Genomic DNA, 20873 nt, shown 5'->3' with positions numbered 1-20873 from the left:
TTAAATGTAATATGAATCTAAATTCATAAAACCATAAAGATCTGCATTTTTCTTGTGTACATATAAACAAACTTCTTTAGTTTTTATGTTTAATTCATTTTGTTTTTTTTTACAAAACTCATAAAAGGTTCCATTTTCATATATAACTTAAAAATGTTTTTACACAACTTTTTCTCTTAAAATATTGTCATTTTATGCTCTGGTAAGAATATTGTCCAAAAATAATCTCTATTTTTAAGAAGGAACATTAAAAAGTGGTATAATACATCCGTTATTTAAACAAAAAAAACAGAAGTGACGAAAGGGGTCAATAGTGTGTGTGCAGCTTTTGAATGGTGCGTTATGTGCACCTAACGGGGGGTGTGGGGATGTGTCGTGAGCCACTCTAAATAACATGACAGCGCTCCTACGTGGGAACCGTGGGGGCGGTTGACTTGAAAATGAGATGGGCTTCCCAACCACCAGAGCTGAGGCTGCACTGTGGGCCAGTGAAACGCTGACAACTGGGGGAGGGACCCAGTAAACGATGGCATCTGACTACTGCTGGAATGTCGGTCTGAAGTAAACTTTAAAAAAATTAAAAAAAAAAAAGGGCAACGTCTCAAAGATGAAAAGTTGCTCGGAAAACATGAGGAAGCTGAGGTAGATGTGACTCCTCATGCAGACAAATGGTCTTGATGTGTGTGTGTGTGTGTGTGTGTGTGTGTGTGTGTGTGTGTCTTTGGACGCCATCCTACCCTCACCGTTCAGCCAGCTCTAGGCTGAAGGCCTTTTAGCTGTTTCTTCCTTCTCTGCTCTATTCAGGAAGTCTGACTGTCCAACTGGGAGACTGGACGATGACTATCAGGATGCTGCATATGAGCTCCAACAGAGCAGTACAAGGTGCCCCCTATACCCACTATGTCCACTTACCCCTGTAACCAGCTTACAGAGCTGAAAGGCAACCTGCAGCCTAACTGCCCCGCTTTGCCCTCCCCGGTGGACTGCTACTCTCCAGCTGTGCACTGGCACGTGTGTGTGTGTGTGTGTGTGTGTGTGTATATGACAGGAGCATCTGGAGTGTCTCCGGCCTCTCACTGTCATTGGCCAACCACCCCTACCTTTACTTCTCTGTTGTCTGCCCTACTCCTGCCCCTTTGCAAACGAGACCCCTCGTGGCCAGGCCACAGATGACCACTGATGGGACAGGGAGGAACAGGATCACAGATGTGCGTCCTCTTCTCAGCTCCTCCACAGAGTCTGCTGGGTTGTAGCGTCCTCTGGTGGTGGTGGTGGAGGAGATGTGCTGCACTCACCATCTTAGCTGCTTGCCCTCTATTTACCAGCCCCTTCCTACGTCTTCCCTCCCACGCTGCGGGTGGGTGGAGTCGAACACACAGGCCGCTGTGTCTGTTTCCATCACCACCGGTCTCCGTCTCGCGCTCGTCCTCCGTGTTTTCTGTCCCCGAGTGCGTCCGCCGTCACATTATCTGCCGTGGACATTGTTGACACGCGTCGGCAGCTGCAGCAGCTGTCGCTGGTCCATCTGCACTAGGGCTTCCTCCAGCTGTTGGATCAGAACCCGCTTCTTAAACCTGCCAGGCAGATGTGGAGAAATGAACTTTTAAGAACACTAACAGAAATAGCCACAAGAATGAATAACGGTGGGAACCAAGACATCGGCCGCTCTGCTTTACGACGTCCCCGACCCAAATGGATGTTGTCATTCTCTCACCTGGCAGCCTCTTTGATGGCATTATGAATGAAGTACTTCTGCACCTCTATGGGCCCCTTCACCTCTTCCAGGAGACTGAATATCGCCTTGAAATCTGGGTGACAATCCGGCAACAGAAAGGGCTCAGGTACACAGGTAACGTGGCAGGAACAGTGACGCTGCTGACAACGGTGGCAGTGCGGTATTAAAGTCGCTTTTGTACTCACTACGGCCAGGTTTCCGGACCTCCTTAATCACTCGCATGCGCAGCTCAGCATTGGTCCCGTCCAGAGGCGGAACAAACACAGTTCCTGCCGTGACTGTGTCCCCAGCCTCCTCTGCTGCCCCCTGCTGCTGTGGGGGACTGAGGCCCTCGCAGTTTTCCAGATGGTCTGTAGAGGACCTCTCGTCTAGGCCATCCTCGAGCCCCATCATGACCCCTTCTTCCCCCATGCTGGCTCCTGACCTCTCCTCTGGGGTAAGACCTAGTGTGGATCTCTCTAGGCCATCTAGACAGCCAGACCAACCATCGGCCGTTTCTGTGCTCTGGGTTCGATCTCCGTTGCTCTCCACACCCATCACGCTGTTCCCCTCCACTCCTATAGGGGAGACCAAAAACAAGCGATTCAGTACTAACCTGTTGCACAAACAAGCATCAAAATCTATCTGCACTGAGCTACACAGAATGTTTGTGACAAACAGAACTTCTGACTAAAATTGGTTCCCTGGTAATAGTACTGCACAGAAAAATTCCATGTAAACAAACATATAAAGGTTAAAAAAAAATGGATCTGTTGGCTCCTGCAGCATGTATAGTTGACGCTATTTGCTCCCCCTTCATGGACCCCCATCCCTACCTTTGTGAAGGGGAGTGGGTTTGATGAGTCCCTGCTGAGCCGGCGCACCTTTCCCTGAGGGCCCCTTTCCCACCGTGTGGTTGGTGACCATTGGTGCCGACTGGGGTCTCCTCAAAAGGGGAGACATGCTCCGCCTTCTCTTCAGTGCCACCCCCAAATTTGGGTCCCCTGCCCCCCCTCTCTTCTTGTTCTGGGTGCCTGTTACGAACTCGTCTGCTTCATCGATCATCATCCCCTGGGCCCAGGAGAAAAGATGGGAAGAGGGTCAGGTGGCTTTAGAGGCAAAGAGTCGCTTTCTTCCAACCTCAAGTCCCATCTCCGACCCCCTCCAGTTCAGCCCCTTCTGACTACACATCTCATGTGACCGAGCAGCTTGAGACCCCCCTCCGTACCCAATTTGGGAATGTGAAATCACCAAATGCAGGGGGGTACCTTCTTGTCCTGCTTAAAGGGGTTCCCGAACGTGTGGAGCCGTTTGGGCTGGTCGGGGTCGATTTCACGCAGGGGGGATGGCATCATCTTCAGGTACTCCTGGTAATTGCCCATCTGGGCCACAGGGATACTGTGCAGGGAGTCTGTTGCCCCGGAGACAAAACCGCAGCGTCCCGGTCAGAAACGCCGTACTAACGCCATGTTCGACTACAGTAAGAGCGCCATCTACTGATTAAACTTGACATGACGGACAGTGCTGGTGACCTGAAGAAAAGCTGACAATGTTTGTAACGCAACATCTGCTGTGCTCTTTACAGCTGCAATGGCTCGTTTGGTTTTTTCTCCCCGTGTTCACAAAATAGAAACGTGAAAAGTGCCCGAGCAGCCGACAGCCGAACCGCCGCACATCTGCACCTAAAACACTAATTGAGCCGAGCAGATCTGAGGCCTCTTTCTCCTACCTTCGTCCTGCCCTCGCATGAGCTTCTGCGTCGAGCGCAGCAAGTTGGAGCGCATTCTGGTCAACTGGTCCAGAAGGTCCCGTCGGGGAATGTCATAGGCGTTCCGGTACGCCTGGGGCTTCACGTCCTAGACAAAAGGTGGAAAGAGATGTGGTCGTTTTCTTAAGTCGCTTATGAAATATCCAGTAATGATTAATTGTCCCTGATGTCACTCTGAAAACAGACCCCCCCCCGGTCCACCTTGGTCCGTCACGGCAGGTTGTACCTTGTTGAGCAGGGCCACCTGAAAGCCAGCAAACTCTTTGAGGCTGATATCAGCCAGACGAAGAGCCATTTCCCCGCTGACACCCTGCAGCAGCTGCTGGAAGTCGCGCCGGCAAGCCAAGGACAAGGTTCTTGACGCACATCGCACCTTGAGGCCTGTCTCCTGGGGGGGCCTCTTCCCCACCGACACAATAAGGCGGTCTGACTCTATCTTGGCCTACGGACAAACAGGAGCCCCCCATGATGGTTTTGTGTATTTCCTTTTTCATCCCAAAGCCGCTTTCTTTTCAGCCACTTTGTCCAATACCACTGTTTTTGAGTAGCATGTAGAACTGAGGCTACATGGGTGATTGTGACACGTAGTAATTTACGGAGAAAGAAACGTGTATTGAGGCCGTCTTGAATGCCGCAAGGGATTCAGCAGTTCTGAGGTAAAGAGGGAGTTCATTCCACCAGATCAGAGGCAAAAGTAGGAATCAACAGACTTCTGAAGCTTCGCTGATATGTACACACTCTCTGCTTGCTCTCTGCCATTGGAAAGAAGTGAGTACAGTGACCCTAAAGCCTATATCCTGGGGTCTCTTGTGACTGGGGGTACGGGTGATGCATGCTGGCATACCATGCAGAGAACCCCCACCTGCTGGCTCAGCTTCTTCAGGTAAGAGATGATGCTGTAGCTGAGGCCGCAGTCTACGTTGTCGGAGATGAGGTTGGGAGCTCCCATCATCCTCAGTGCCTTCTTGAGTGGCTGTGCAGTGAAGGAATTGGCAGGATGAAACCCACACACACACAGCAATCCATAAAATTTGGCAACGAGTCACACGCCGGTTAACACGACAGTAGAAACACACGTCTGTTTCGGCATTATCGCTGTCCCACAATGCAACATGGCCTCACCAGGAGGAAGTACGGCGGCATGGTCTTCAGGTAGATCTCAAAGGCCTGTCGCCACTTCAGGTTGGGCTTCAGCTTGTGCACTTTGAACAGATCGTCTGCAGGGGGAAGCGGAGACGGACAGGGTTCGAGAGGAAGGGAGGGAGGATGTGGAAGAAGAATTTCCTTATGATGGAAATTGGAAGTACGTGAACCTGGACTAAAGAAAAATCAGGTGTCCCTCCAGCGTGGGACAAACCCTGGACCCTGAACCGCGGCCCCGCACAAAGACCAGAGTGGGACCTAGTGGCCGAAGGGGACACGCACCCAGGAGCGGTAGCAGGACGGGGTAGTTGTATGGCATGACAAAGAGGTTGACACAGGTGAGCGTGGTGCTGGCCTTCAGGTAGCCAAAGGGTTGCCCCAGGTCGTTGTGCTTGCTGCTGCTGCTCACAAAAACCTGCAGCACAAGAGAGGGGTACGAGGTCAAGGGCTGGGCGGGGTGCGACCGCCCGAGGAGTGGGGGGAGGGCCTTTCCTCGTACCTGCCAGCACGTGTGCGGCGACTTCCTCTCCAGAATGTACTGCGTGAGCGGCGAGGGCTCCAGCTCGTACTTGTCGAAGGGCAGCTTATCGATCACCATGGGCTCGCAGTCCACGCAGGAGAAGCGTACCACGGGGTGGGCCGAGCGGGGCGGCTAGAAACGAACAATGGTCATCGTGCATCAACAGGCCACGTTATCGGGTGTACGCCAAACATGGCGGTGCCCCTTACCAGAGTCGGCGAGTTCTGGTCCGGCCAGAAAGACTCTGGGATTGGCCAATGTCCCACCGGGACGCCGGTCTTGGGATTGGGGCGCACGTAGATCAGCTTGTGGCAGCTGTGCCAAGTCTGCGGTCCCAGGTTTGGGACGGGCCGGGCTGGGTCCACCAGGCCGTCTGCAAAGTTGGGGGGGGAGGGGGGGTGAGTCACACGTCTCGACCACAGGGGAGCGGCTCCACAGAGGGGCAGCGACCCACACCGGCGCCCTACCTTCGCCCAGCGGGGGGGGGTCCGGCCCACTCTTCTCAAAGTTTATGACCACACCACTCAGGACCTTCTGGACCAGGGACTCAAGGCACTGGTTCAGCATCCTCTGGGTTCGCACGCAGTAGGACCGCCCTGACCGGCGGGGGCACACAGGTTGGAAACCAAAGGGCACCAACAAAACGAAGGGCACGCTAAACGCACGGACTCAACACACACCTCCGGTGACCTCGCACATCTGTGTGATGGCCGACTCGTCCGTGGGAACGCTGCCCAGCTGCTCGCTGTCCGGGGTGGCGGTGCCGGAGAGGCGGAGCACCAGGGCGAAGAGGCGCTGGTCCCAGCGGAAGGGCTCCTTGGTCAGCTCACTGCCCGGCATGGGCGAGTTCAGGGGCAGGTGCAGCTGATGCCAGGGAAGAGAGACCGTCTTCGAAGGGTGAAGGGAGGTGAAAGGGGGGAAGGGGGGGAGAGGGAGTCTCACCTCATCCGATACCCCCGAGTTATGCGTTAGCTTGTTTCCGTCCGTGATGGTGATGATCACCGAGGGCTCCAGGAAAAAGGGGTTCCGTCCCTGCCGGGGAGCAAAGGGGCACCATCACGTTAACTCCCGGAAGCGACGCCGGACTGCCTGCGTGCGGCACGGAGACGGGAACCCACCTGTCCGTAGTTGTCGATCCCGGAGACGAGGCGGTTGAGGTTGAGCAGGTCGAAGGCGGCCCGCAGTGCCTGGCCCAACGTGGTGAGGCCCGAGGCCTGCAGGTTCTTCAGCTCACTCATGAACGTGGCGTGGTTCTCCTTCCATCCCGCCTACGGGGCACGGGACAGGGGGGCGTCAGGTGTTACAAACGCACTGCGTTATATACACTGAGGCAAAACACACACGTGCTCAGATACTCTAACAAACACTTCACGTTCAAACAGAGCTCAGGCACGACAGGCAGATGTAGGAGGTGTGTCCAGTGGGCGTGGCCTGCTATTCAAACCTGCGCTCTGACCCCACATCCACCCGTCAACCACGGCCGCATCGCTCCCCTCTCCTCTCCAATCAGATTTCACCACCCTCCTAATCGGAGCCTCCTTTCCCAGGGCCGCAAGGGTTCACCCCACTAAACGCCCACCCTGCTTTGCATCACTCTCACACACCCTTCAGGGGGAAACTTGGCACAACTGGTCACCAGGTGGCATGGTGGCTGTGGAGCTCAGCAGGTGGGCAAAATCCCATAAAGGCAGTTATTAAAGTGCCCATAAACTAAATGCACACAGATTGTAATTATTCAGTTAAAAATACCCACACATACACACATATAAAGAGTAAATCAACATATATAATATGCTTTATACAGTATAAATGCTGCATCTGCATGATTACTATTTAATAATAGTAATACATGTCTGTGTCCAGTGTCTCATATGCCTGGCAACAGGATGGGGGGGGCGGTTATCAGTTTCCAGCAAAGCAGCGTGAGACTCCACAGAGGAGGTGCTGGAGTGCGTTGGGATGATGCAGAGGGGTGTGAAGGAGTGTGTAGGGGTGCGCAGAAGATCCCAAATTCACCAAAGCTTCAGGGTCACGTCTCCACCCCAGGGCCCCGCCGTGGAAGGAGGAGCTCATGCTCTCTCCATCGCAGCACCGTCTCACACAAGTCGCAGCTTTACCACTTTACCAGAGCGCCTCGCTTGTAGTATTACCTCATCGTCTCGCCGTTACAAGATTGTATTTACTCCAGAGCAGCAAGCTTACACGGCCACGCTCTGCTGAGCAGGGAGACGGGAGCGAGGGAATGAGACCGAGGGGGAGAGAGGAAACTAGTGACATACAGAGATCAGCTTTGAGCAGAGAGAGAGAGTGTGTGTGTGTGTGTGTGTGTGTGTGTGTGTGTGTGGGAGAGGGAGGCTGCAGAGTTGCAAGGCGCACACACACACACACACACGTTCTTGCACAGAAAGGCCTCTGGCTCGCTTGTGTCATCCCGCTGGAGCTCGACGGAGACGGGCGGTCGACCGGGGAACTCGCTCTCAATTATTCAACCAACAGAGTGATTTTCTTTTCTCTCGCCCTCCGTCTTCCTCGCTTTCGCCATTAAGAATTCATGGCGCGGGTGCGAGAGCGACTGCAATCAGAGCTCTCGCTTCCCGCCGGAGAGACCGGCTGAGCAGGGAGAGAGAAGGGATGGAAGGGGAACGAGAGCAGCACCACCTGGGAGGACAGGCCAAAACATGCTAACGTGCCGGTGTGGCAGCAGGTCGTGACCTTGTCCTCCTCTGGCGGTAGCTGCAGGGGGTGGGGGGTTGGGACGGGACTCACGGGTGTGAGAGACATTCTGCAAACTGCCCCCTCCCTGCCCCTCTTTCTGCACACAGATATATCTTCATATATCTGTCATATCTGTACAAGCTCTACCACCAGCACTGCAGTGTCCAGGGCAGCAGGGGGCGTAGTGGTTAGAGCTATCGCCTTGCACTCATTCAAACCAGGCTCAAATCCCTCCTTGATTGAGGTATTTACCGTGACCTGATACTGTGAAAGCGCTAGAAATGGGTAAATCACTGCACATGTACAAGACGATCAAAGGATGTGCGCTCCAATACCTTAAAAAAACCGATCACCCCCACCCCCCCCTATGCAGAGTGCTACACTCCTCCATCTCAGGCCACTTAAATTTATTCACTCATCTGACACTTTTTTCCAAAGCAACTTGCAATGTTAAACTAGTTATAGTTATTTACCCATTGATACAGCTAGGTAATTTTACTGGAGCAATTTAGGGTAAGTACCTTGCTCAGGGATACTAGAGCTGGAGGTGGGAATCAAACCTGCAACTTTTGGGTCCAAAGGCAGCAGCTCTCTCCACCACGCTCTCAGCTCTACCTATCTGTCTGTTATTTTTACAATAAGAATAAAAATGAGAAAAAATGGTCCAGGAGGAGCTCACAAAGGCCCATACAGACTGCATCCTGAAACACTGATCCAGGATCAGTTTAGTCACTGAGCTCAAAGCGGTTGAGAACGTTGAGAAGGGAAGATCTTCAGAGTCACACACAGAGGACACAGAGAAGGGTCCCTCTCACACACGGCTTACAGGTTTGACACACTCTCGACGCTCTCATCCATTAACGGAGACATTTCCCCACCAAAGCAAACCAGGTTAACTACCAGTGACATCCCTGCCCCCCTCCGGGGATCCGAACCAGCAACTTTTAGCCCATCTGCCACATGAATAAGACATCCTACTGACAGAGACCCTCGGTGGCGGACTTTTTTCTTCTAGGCAGCCAATTACCACCTCCCCCCTCCCCCACGCTCCTCCACCTTCGATCCTTCCTTGCCCGGATGCCAAGTGCAGGCTCTCAGAAGGACGTTCCGCCTCCAGGGATCACACAGCGTTCTGGCTCCATTCCACAGTCACTGCGACTACAGCAAACAAAGGAAGTGCACACCTGACATTTAACCGGCGGCATACAGGCAGCAGGTGGCGTAGCGGTTTGAACCGAAACCATGAATTCCAAAGACCAGAATACCCTGGATCAAGGTACTTATCCTGAACCGATGCAGTGCAAATTACCCAGCTGTTTAGACAGGTAAATTACTGTAGTTGTAACCTGATGTTCTGAACGGGTTTGAGCCTCAGAAGGGAACGGCTTCATCCCATCTGTCAGAAGGACATGTTCCTAAACCCAAATTGCCTCGGGAGCATTCCTGACATACCCTGGCTGGCTAAATCACATTTCATTGATTCATTTAGCTGACACTTTCCTCCAAAGTGACTTATGGTGTTAAGCTACTTACAACAATTTACCCGTTTATACAGCTGGGTAATTATTCCTCGAGCAATCTAGGGTAAGTACCTTGCTGAAGGGTACTGCAGCCGGAGCTGGGATTCAAACCTACGACCTTTGGGTCCATCTTCTTTCCGGTAAGATGAGCGGTACTCTCAGAACTGAGGGACTCGCTCCTCACACGCACCACGCACCAGGAGGTCGTCCTCCTGAGATGTCCTACACACCTGAAGGAGCTTCCTTTCAGCTACAGCTGCTCCTGGAGGAAAAGCCCCGGGCGACACACATCACGTGTCCGATTCTCCCGCCCTCACACGCCGCTTTCTCCAACCGCTGTCAGATGAGCCAAGTGAGACAGCGGGAGGCTGTACATAGCAACCCAACAAGTGGAAGCTGCACACGCTCCTGACCCTGGAGTTTGTTCTGACCTGCGGAGGCTCTGAAATCAATGAAGTCAATCAAACTCCACGTACTGGATCACAACGGCCCAGAGCACAAGAGTGGTGGCACTTTGCGGGGTTTGGCGTCGGTACCCGGAGTCCGCATCATCCCTCAGCCTGCAAAGGTTCACCGTAGAGACACGCTCTAGTCATGAGGTCCAGAGTCCTGGATGTGGAAAAGGGAGTGAGCGTCTGGGATCCAGGGCACCGTTGGCTGAGGAGGAACTGGGTTGGAAGCGTCTGTGCGCAGTAGTCGCCTTCACATCACTGCTACTCAAACACTTACGCTCTCCCAACTTCCACAGCTCTCGTCCACTCCAGCGAGCGTCTCGGCACTGACGTTCTGCAACGAGCTCCCGCGGTCTCTCAGAACTGCTGAATCCTCCCCAGCATTGGAGAAAGGTCTCAAAACACATCTCCCTTCAGATCGCCATACAACCTCCTTCCTGTTCTCCTAAGAGCTCCACGAAATCGCTTCACACCACGGGTCTCGATCGGACTCAGCTCTACGTGCACCTGGTGGTACCGGACAAACCACCTGGAGTTCAACGGTCACACGTCTGTATCTACACCTCTTCGTTTGTTGCCGGAATGCAATTTGGTGTACTCTGGCTCGTATGCCTTTGGAGAAAAGCGCCTGCTGATCGAATACACGTAAATACAAAGAGACCACGGTGAACGGTCAGAACTCCACGAGGCATCAAGAGTCAAATCGGAGCTCAGGGAACCGGAGTAAAATCGCCCGGGACAATCGCAGACCGCGATCTCTAGAGAGATGCACTGTCAGCGCTGAGAAAAAGCCCCTCCTCAGAGTGGCAGAGGGGGAGACTTGACACAAATGCAAAGAAAGGAGGACAGGAACCCCTCGAGACACCCCCCCCCAGTGCCACCTCAGAGGCTGCTGGCCATCTGCCAGTGGTGGAGATAATGAAGTGTCAGGGAATAAGGTAGCGCCACCGTCACTGTCGGTGCCGCAGCCTGTGAACACACCGCCCCGCTGTGAGTCGCACACACAGACTGCACTGCTCCGCATGGCAAGTCCACATAAACAGATGCCCTGACAGGAGGTGCGATCGCGTCCGGCGCCCCCCGGGGTCAGCCGAGTCACACCGGCGCCCTTTTTCGTACTCCGCAATTTACTCGGGCCGCTCGCCAGAGCTTGCGCGAAGCACGCAAAGCGTTGTAACCGTACCCCGTGTATACTACAGTCCGTTACGCAAATAGATGTTCTAGGCCTCGAGTACACGCCGCTACGTCTGCAGACACGTGCGAACACACGGCACGGCAAGTAAGGTATCACGTTCGGAAGTCAAGAAAATGAAAGAACGGGTCATGCTGCTCACACAGGGGTCTTACCCTTCTGACAGCGTCCATAAGGGCAGTCGTTAGTCTAGTGGTTAGAGCTGCTGCTGCCCTTGAACCCAAAGGTCATCGATTCAAATCTCACCCCCCAGCTGCAGTACCCTCGAGCAATATACTTACCCTACCATTGCTCCGGTAAAATTACCCAGCTGTATAAATGGGTAAATAGTTGTGAGTCGCTTCAGAGAAAAGTGACAGCTAAATGAATAAATATAAATCAGCGGCTCTGTGCTTTCAGCAGGCATCACATGGGTTAGGGAACAAACACTAAGCCAGCAGGGTGTAGGATCAAGTCCCAAGAGCTTTTCGAACCCTGTACCGGTGCCATTTATATTCATACAAATGAGCAAAGTACTTTAAGCACTTTAACCCCAAAATGATTTACGATCCTAATCCTGCCTGCCTGCCTAATTTTTACCTTGACCATTCCAGGGTAAGTACCAGTCCTTGGGGCACGACAAACGAATCCCTCCTGAGATCTGAACCACCGATGCTCTCATAAAACGCTGCATACTCAACCGCCAGGATCTCTCCCACCATAACTAGCTTCTGTGACAACATCCTCCTGGAAAAACTGTATCGTTATCATCATCTATATATAATACAGTGCTGCTTGAAAGTAAATGAACCCTATATGGATGGTCTTGCACGAAATTTTAAATAAATAAAATGAAAAAATGAGGATGATTTACACCCCTGATTATGCTCACCTACTTGGTTTAACCAGTGTAACTTGGGCTTTACTTGTTTTTGCACCTGCACTACTACTGTGTTTCTACTAAAGCAAGAGACAGACTCCAGGGACAGCTGGTAGCATAGTGGTTAATGCAACTGCCTCTAGCTCTAAAGGTTGCAGGTTTGATTCCCCCCTCTGGCTGCAGTACCCTAGAGCAACATACTTACCCTAAATTACTCCAGTAAAAAAAACTAGCCAGCTGTATAAACAGGTAAATAATTATAAGCTTGTAATCTTACCCTTATAAGTTACTTTGGAGAAAAAGGGTCAGCTAAATGGAATTGGTCGCTACACACCTATTATGTCGGGTGAGAAGGAATGCTTCTCGTTAAATAACCGTTTTGTGGTAAAACTAAGGGACAAAGGGGGTTTACTTACTTTCAAGTACCACTGTATTTAACTAAATGATAAAATTCTGGAATTTAGTCCAGTAGGTGTTTACAGGATGAATTTCCAGAGTAGAAAAATAAAAACGACAACAAGTGTAGCAGCGAGCACTACGTACCTGCAGGGAGGTCCATGACACCGCGATCCCGATCTGTGTGTGTGTGTGTGCGTAACAACCATTCCTACAGTAATGGTGAATTACTGAGCTTGTTGGTAGTATAGGGGTTAGAGTTGCTGCATTTGGACCCACAAGTTTCAGTCTCACCTCCAGCTGTAGTACCCTCGAACAAGGTACTTACCTGAAATTGCTCCAGTAAAATTACCCAGCTGTATCAATGGGTAAATAATAGTAAGAAGCGTGACACCAAGTCGCTTTGGAGGAAAGCATCGGGTAAATGAATAAACGTGACGAACGAACGCGCAAAGGAAATGCCGATGACTCTTCTTGTGGTAACGTTCACCGTGCCAAGTCATTTCCCAAAAATATACCGCGGCGTTGCTTGCATAATGCGAATGTTAAGGTCGAGAGCCCTTCTCTTGCCCAGCCTTTGGCGAAGGTCGTGAACTTTGTTTACTAATCTTGACAGATGGACTCAAATAATATACACTGAGTGTAAATGTTGGAAGGGAGCACTGGGAGGGAGTGTGTGACAGTGTTCGGATATGTGACTGGATGTGTGTGTGTGTGTACAGAGGTGACAGGAAACTGATTGTTTACAGGGGAACACACTTTTAAAAAGTTCTAGTTAAAAACAAAATTTGTAAAAACTTTGACGTGGGGGGGGGGGGGGGGACTTTAAGGAAAATATATACCCCTAGAATTTTCACATGCTGGGTTTAAAAAAAAAAAAAAAAAAAAAAGGTTTAACAAATCAAAACAAGTTTGACAGGCCAGTCTCCACTCGCCAATGGGAGCGACTTTAAGGAAGCCACTAAGCGGATGTGAAAGGAGAAAATAGGGCGTCACGGAGGCCGTCCGTCCAATCCGAACCCGGCTATTCCGTCGTGACGTCACGCGTGACGCCATGATTGATCGCAAATGTTCCCGCCTCCATCTCAGCGCCCGAGAGCTCTCCTAGTACAAAAGCAAAATGTCCGCCATGTTCGGAGGCTGCGCCGCTCCGGGTGTGCGGGTACTTTAACAAAATTAGTAGTTTTCAGCGCCGGGAGGCCGCCCAAAACCCGCAGCTACGAACCAGAGGAACAGCAGAGTCTCACTGTCAGAAAACGTCTCCGCCTCAACCACACGAAAACACAATGCAACAGTATTTATTTACCTTAACTCCGTATGGTGGCTCATCAAATGTAACTAGCATGTATCTGTCGCCTCTACTAGCCGGGTCTCGGGCACGCAGCTGTTAAAGAAAACGAAACAATACACGTTATTTTCCACTAATCCTATCATAGGGACCCTCTGCTCCCACAAGGCAACATAAGATGCTGAAAAGTCGGGGTAAAATTACTCTTTACCTTCATAAAGATCTCAACCGCGCCTTTAGCAATGTCCAGATACGTCGTACCCAAATAAGTGCGCTGATTCATAGAAGCGGACGTGTCTATCAGGAAAAGTAAAATAGGCATTTTAATAGAGTTATTAAGCTATATGCTTACTAAAAAAGACAATGTCGACATAGGAGCTATCTCGCGGCCTGGGCGTGTATATGTGTGTATATTATTTTTGCTTTAATCGCACCCCCCCTCAGAAGAGGGTCGTAGAGCCACCCCTTACTGCCGCCTCACTCTCTATCTGTCTTTTCTGAGCGCGGCTCGGGCTCGCGCTGATACAGAACTTCTCTTCCGAACAGGCAGGCCACGCCCTCGACCCGCTGCCGCCACGACATTGGTCCGATGCGGCCGGCGTGGCCACTCCCCCTCTATGAATATGCGATGAGGCGGGGAAGCGCTTCTCGCGTCTCCCCTCCCTTTACGCCTTCCTGCGTGAAGTGCAGGAACTGGCAGGGAGGGAAATGTCAGGCAGTTTCTTTTTAACTGTGTAGCGCAGCGGCAACGTACCGGAACGGTGTGAGTGCTAAATGAGAAAAACAGCCCTAACATATACTCAGAGTAAACAAGTAAGCGTGAGGACCTCGTTTATAACTGACGCAATTTCGGAATAAAGAGAGGACTCCCCCTCCTCGCCCCCCAGCCGCGTTCCTTCTTCTTCCAGCGTGACTCTCTTATTGGGGGGATGGGGGGTGCTTCAGAGTACAGTTTTGACATAATCCGCCCCGGTTTCCCCTCCTGGTTGTATGTGTGGTAGGAAGCGCGCTCACTCGCCATGTTGCTGTGAACCTGCGCGAACATGGCTTCCACGTCAGGGATGTTCCGACCCACTCGTGGGAGTTGGGCCACTGCCGCGGTGGGCGGCGGGGTCGAACGTGTACGAGTGTGGGAGGAACTGGAGGACTGCGATCATCAAGCCTTCTGAGAAGTGCGTGAGGCGCGTCCTGGATCCCTGCCAACCGCTCCTCTCCCACGAGCAGCGTGTCAGCTCGAGGCTCCCCGTTCCACTCTTCATATGACACGTATTTCACGTCAGTTCGAGGCTCTCATGCTCACGGAACGCTTCGTGCGACAGGTCCCTCGTAGTGACAAGATCGGCCACGTCTGCTACTCAGCAGTGACACATAAGTCTTTATAGAACGAAAAATAAAGCATTTAAAGTCCCACTGTAATGGATTTTAGCCTGGAGAGCCCATGCTGGCGGCCTGTGCCTCAGGAGGGGTGGAAGGCACAGTTTAATAGATTTTAACAGTCCTCATACAAAAATAATAATCTTCTTCTTTTACTTCTCTTATACAACATTGCATGTAAATTGTTTTCGGCTAGATATTTCAAGTATTATACATTTTACAACTCGTGCAGAACTGTGCTGGTATGTGTACTTGGTTCGTAAGTGTGGGCTTTTCACAGAAATTTTACGACATTTCAGCATTCGGTCTCAGTTGACTATGACACCACTTCTCTGGCATACGTTAAAGCTTTAGAAAGACGGAAAAGTTATCCTTTTTTTGTTACCTTTCCCCGGGAAATGAAAATGTCATGAATACATCATTGGGCCACATACTTACATCTTGAACCGTTTTCAGTGCTATAGTAATGCCAGTTGTTTTGTTAAGTCTTTTGATATTGCCAGCCTATCGGAATAACTATTAAACAACCTTCTCACTAGTTACTTTGCAGTTGTTTATGGGGTACATGATGAAATTGTGTTTAAGAAAACTCTCAACGGAACTGCAGTTTCCCCACAGAAACAGATCATTATTTTAAGCAGAAACTCCATATTGCCACATAACATTTTCTGAGAAACATTTGTAAACAACACATCAAAGGTAGAACCACACAAAATCGACTGCTTTAAATGAAATTATTTTCTCAAACGATGCCTTCAGATGTGACTGTAAAATAACATGTTGACAAGCATGATCTCTGTGTACTGTTTACAACTGTAACCAAGTCATCTGAACAGCAGTTACACAACTTGAATGATGTCATTTTTTGCAAAGAGACTATAATCTAATTTTCTCATAAACACTGATATGCTAATTAAATCAGAGAAATGCAGGGTTTAATGTGACTTGGTTAAAAACTATGCCCGAGATGGGTGCGGGACCTTGGTTTGAAACGTCATGACGTCAGACGCAATCTCGAGGGCCCTCCAGTATCCCATCATGCACCTTGTCAGCTGCATTGGCAGCATGCAGAAAAGGAAAATAAGAAAATGTCAGTGTGAAGATACATGTAACATCGTCACCTAAACATAGCTGGCTGGTCGGTTTACTCACATAACGGAGTAATAGAGGGTACGTCTTCTGATGTCATGTCATGTGTTTCACATTGCAGAGGAAAGGCTGTAACGGTGACAATTTTATATCTACCTGTGCTGTGGAAAGCTGGGGAGCTAAGCACGTCGTTAGCGCCGCTGTCCACAACATTTGAAGATGTTGTTTTATGACGTGCATTTTCACATGTCACTATCTGTTTGCGGAAGGGTTTTATGTATCTTCCTGTTTAAATCAATTTGTTCAGGTTAGCAGTTTTTTTGGGGGCGGAGGAGGAGGAGGGTTGTGAATCGTTAGCTCTCTAGCCTAGAGTCTAGCGTCGACCCAGGAAACTCAGGAGGAAAAAAAACCCAAATCGATAAAGACACGTTCGTTGGCAGCCAGCCACCTCTGTTATAAATATTATTATTATTATTATCGATATAGGAATTTCAGGGACCGCGCGGCCAGGAAATAACTTGCTGTTACTTGTTCTCTCACAACTAAAATAAAAATGATCTTTTTAAAAACTGCAAACTGAAGAGAAGAAGTGGGTAAGCAAATGGGTGAAGAAGGTGGGCCGTGGATGCCGATAAACGTTGTTAATGTTGGTTTCTAGACTGACTGCTTACACTTTACGAGACTTTTTCGTCCAGCAAGCGACGCCGAAACTCGGCACTTCCGCACGGGCTCATGTAAACACGCTCACGTGACCGGCCACGTGGAGCCGAGGCCGGCTCGCACCTTAAAGGGACCGCCTGAGTCTGAGACTTTTCACAGGTGCGATGACGTGACGGCTGCGGAAGAAAATCTTGTGGCGATATGTGTTCCTCTTAGCTTTCTTTAAAACAGCATTCTTAATTATTTATTGTCACAGAGTGCAAATTAATGCAAATATAATAAACACAAAAATGAAGCCTCTTGCATGATCTCTGAATTGCAAAAAATTTATGTGTGAGCGCAGATATGACCATCGGTTTGTTGCATCCATCAGCAGCACCCTGTTTCTCCTCCTCAGGGAGCTTGTAATGCTGTTGATCACCTGAATGCAGAGCAACTGGAGGAGGCCCACGCCCACACAGAGCGGCACAGGAAGTGAGGTCAGCACGTGCCAATGCAGCAACAGAGCCGGCCACCCAGGGCAGTGGAAGGCAGGCTTCCCGTGTTCGTGTTTCCCACAGAGCTGGTGTTCTATGCCAATGAGCAGGCCTCACACAGGCAGGTGCTCACCCTCTACAACCCCTACGAGTTCATCATCAAGTTTAAAGGTCAGTGAGAGACACAGAGAGACCGCTCTTTCCACGTCCTCCTTCTCCCTAGGAAGTTTTTCCGGTAAAAAAGTGCTGTAAAACTGTTGTGAAAATATTCTCAACCGCGCATCCATCCTTGTCCTAGTCTCTGGGGGCCACAAGCACATGACGTGGGTTTTACCAGCTCTCTCTTTAAAAAAGCAATTATCCTGAGAGGAGCAGAGGATTAATTAAAGGAATTATGAGTTTGATTTAGCAGGTTGGCCCTCCCAGCTTCATTCAGACAATCTGCTTTATGCAAACAGAACTCACCACATCCCAGATCACTTTGTTCTAGTCCGCAGTTACACCTATGTCCCCAATATCAGGTAAATGCAGTGTGAAAACAACTTGATGTACGCAAAATGGCTCGGGTAGCTGTGATGACGTGTCCGTGTCTGTCTCCAGTGCTGTGCACCGCCCCCAGAAAGTATGTGGTGGTGGACGCCACGGGAGCCGTGAAGCCTCGGTGTTGCGTGGACATGTAAGTGGCACCACGACACTTTGCTAATATCCATCGTTCATAGCCCCAGATGTTCCAGTTAATAGGGTGTACATATAATGAATCTTAATTTTTCAAGCTTTCAGATCAAGGTTTCCATTAGAAACAAGAATTTATGTCTCAGGGCTCATTTTGCCGGATGAGAAGCTTTGAAGTTTGGAATATTATTTATTCAGTCAACAGTCACAGTTATCAAGAGTGACTTGGTGTTAAGAACTTCTACACTGCCTTGCCTTTGGGTTCGACTTAGTTTCCCTTTATTATGTAACCTATTACACAGCAGGAGGTGCAGCATGTGGGGCTGTGGGTGAAGGACAGAGAAGGTGAAGGCTGCTAGTTGAGTTTTAGGGTGGGCTTTGCTTGTACATATAGCTGAAGTACCTAGAGGAAAAGTACCTAACCTGAATTTCTCTGGAAAAGTATCTAGGTGTGTCAGCTAGATTAAAACCGTGCTACTTTGGCTGATATTTTGCACAAAGTCAAGTTTAAACAGAGCACTTTGCAAGGTGATCTTCTGGACATAATCAACAATTGTGGTACCTGCAATGCAATTATTTATAGACTGTAGAGAGCCACAGTCATGCAGACCTTTTGGGTTGCATGTTTGTTAGCTACATGCAAATAAGCTGAACTCTTCACCTTCCTCCCTCTCCCCTTCTGGGCAGAGTGATCCGCCACAGAGACATCCGGGAGTGCCACTATGGTGTGGTCGACAAGTTTCGCCTTCAGGTGTCAGAGCAGAGTCGGTGCAAGTCCCTGGGCCAAAAGGAGGTGACGGCCACGCTGCTGTCCTCAGCCACCCAGAAGCCCATCCAGCCTCACTCCCAGAATAAGACGCATCGTTTGAAAGAGAAGCTTGCCAAAGGTGTCTTCTTTGAGCAGACAGGTGGGAAAGTGCAGGAAAGCGGTCGAGTTAGTGGGCCTGCTCTTATTTAGCTGCAGGTTTGCTGTTGTGTTATTTCAGTTATCATAGTCGATAAATAGTACATTATGACCTCATGGGATGCAAATCTATTATGATGTCACTTCTGCCTGTAATTGTCTTTCCTAAGCAGTGTGAGATGGGTCACAAAATTTTTAGAAGGCACTGGTGACTTGTTCTGCGCTGCAGTCGAACTTTTACACGGAATATCCAGACTCCTAATAAGTTTTGCGGTTTCCCTTCCTTAAAAATTACCATCCTTGCATATGATTTTTGGGACTTGCCAAAAACTGGAAAAGCCTGCAGTTTCATGCCTCTAGATGGCAGCACAGCTTAAAGCCTTAGTGGTGTGTTGCTGGCGGGGCACTATGACACATACCAGGGCATGTATGTTTGTGCCCCTTCCAGAAGGCCGCACCACATCGGGGGGGCCCAGCCTGTTTGCCGTTCTGCTGGGACTGGGCTGCTTGATTGTCCTCCTGTTACCCACTCTGGGGGAGCCGGACTCCTCCGTGCCTCTCTACCTCCATCTAAGCGTCAACAAGAAGCTCGTTGCTGCCTACGTTCTTGGTCAGTAGTGGTGGGTCTTTTTTTCCATCAAAATGCTCGGGAAGGCTTTCTTTAATGCTTTGTTGTTGCTAAGCAGACACTTCACATTTCAATGCGCAGCGTACCCAGTGTAATTGCAAATGATAAATACATTTACATTTATTCATTTAGCGGATGCTTTTGTCCAAAGCGACGTACATCTCAGAATAAAAAATAAAAAACTGACTCTGACTTCAGTCAGAGAGACAAGTAGTTTTTAAACCTTACTCATGTTTTTACACATGGATGTTTTTACAGAAAATTCAGGTGATATATTTTTCTCAAAAGGCACAACAGCAGGGTTTCTCCACCAGCCTCAACTGGTAGATGTTTTGTCACATCACCAGCCACAAACCGAACAGCTAACCAATTTATTAAAAAAAAAAAAAAGATTAAAAATCTATTTAAAAAAATCAAGACTTCATCAACCGCTACACCCTAGCCAGACCCCTTTGCTTGTCTACTTTTACTCGCTTGGTGGTCCCGCGTATGAAAAGTAAAGCACTGAGGTTCTCGGTTGTGGTGGAATGACCTCCCCCTCTCACTCAGAACTGCTGAAACTCTGTCTACATTCAAGAAGGGTCTGAAAACTCACCTTTTCCGGACTCACTTCACCCAAGATCTCTCCAGCTCATGTATGGTGTAAATGTTCATGCGCCGTAACCTTATGATCATCCCCAGATAATCCTTTACACAGCTGCTACTCCTGTATTGTATGTAAATGTTTGTGTACCTAATTAAAAAAAAAATATATATAGGAAGGTTATCAGGATTCATCTATCCTGCGTTTTATGCATCTACCAAGTGATGAAATCAGTGCATCAAGTGGAAAGTAAACTAGGTTTTCTTAAGAATCACGTCTGCAGCTATGTCTCGTTCTCTTAATGTAATGCACAAATTTGTATTTCTGCTGAGATGTACATCTCTTTGAAAAGTGTCTGAATAAATGTAAATGTAAAAAAGCTTTTTTGTTATGGAACATAATAGGTTTAAGTACGTATATACCATGGACTTGTGGCTAGTATGGTTTAAAAACTTCACCTTCTTTGTTCTGGGCCATTGCTCTCATGTTCTGATGTTTTCTGTTTTTTTTCTATGGTGCAGGCCTCCTCACAGTGGTTATTCTACACCCATGAAGTGTTGAAACACGAGTTCCCTGGAGAAGGAAGGACAAACAAGGTGGGAAGAGAAAGAGAAAACAGGAGATGAGGAAAGGTTAAGACTGAAAACCTACTGTAGACATTCAAGGAGGTGGGAAGCAGAAGTTGCCGACTAAGATGTAAACACTGCAACAATAAGTGGAGGACAGCAATCCCATCATGCACTGGGCTAACAGTGGATGTACAGCACATCAGTACAACTGCAGGACTGTGCGGTGCCGATGGGGAGCAGGGCAGCCAGATTTTGACAAAGGGAGACCTTTTTATAAAAGCTGTTTGACTTTGGGGGATGCGGTGGCGCAGCGGGTTTGGTCGGGTCCTGCTCTCTGGTGGGTTAGGGTTT

At 49.6% G+C, this 20873-nt stretch overlaps 2 protein-coding genes across 4 annotated transcripts; one reads left to right on the top strand and one right to left on the bottom strand.

Annotated features, from left to right (window-relative positions):
* Window positions 1–202: 202 nt before the first annotated feature.
* On the bottom strand, window positions 203–14052 carry LOC108922824 (integrator complex subunit 6-like). The gene is made up of 18 exons (XM_018733204.2): window positions 13779–14052; window positions 13586–13663; window positions 6264–6413; window positions 6088–6177; window positions 5826–6009; window positions 5613–5741; window positions 5355–5518; window positions 5125–5277; window positions 4908–5040; window positions 4605–4699; window positions 4345–4455; window positions 3709–3924; window positions 3444–3570; window positions 2983–3125; window positions 2551–2785; window positions 1921–2292; window positions 1715–1808; window positions 203–1574 (listed from the first exon to the last, which is right to left on the bottom strand). The coding sequence occupies exons 1-18, from the start codon at window positions 13887–13889 to the stop codon at window positions 1466–1468; spliced, it is 2694 nt and encodes an 897-aa protein (XP_018588720.2). The 5' UTR covers window positions 13890–14052; the 3' UTR covers window positions 203–1465.
* Window positions 14053–16007: 1955 nt separating this feature from the next.
* mospd1 (motile sperm domain containing 1) lies at window positions 16008–20873 on the top strand. Of its 3 annotated transcripts, none has more exons than XM_018733493.1 (6): window positions 16008–16111; window positions 17088–17337; window positions 17767–17842; window positions 18526–18746; window positions 19194–19352; window positions 20475–20873. In XM_018733493.1, exons 2-6 carry the CDS (start codon window positions 17184–17186, stop codon window positions 20504–20506), a joined length of 642 nt encoding a protein of 213 aa, XP_018589009.1. In that variant the 5' UTR covers window positions 16008–16111; window positions 17088–17183; the 3' UTR covers window positions 20507–20873. The 3 variants fall into 3 exon arrangements, with proteins under 3 accessions (XP_018589009.1, XP_018589007.1, XP_018589008.1); XM_018733491.1 differs by having other exon boundaries at window positions 19191–19352; XM_018733492.1 differs by lacking the exon at window positions 16008–16111 and adding an exon at window positions 16349–16849 and having other exon boundaries at window positions 19191–19352.

The sequence above is a fragment of the Scleropages formosus genome, chromosome 13 (genome assembly GCF_900964775.1).
Source record: "Scleropages formosus chromosome 13, fSclFor1.1, whole genome shotgun sequence".
NCBI lineage: Eukaryota > Metazoa > Chordata > Actinopteri > Osteoglossiformes > Osteoglossidae > Scleropages > Scleropages formosus.
Note: the sequence above shows the minus strand (reverse complement) of the source record. Positions and strands in the feature narration are given on the sequence as shown.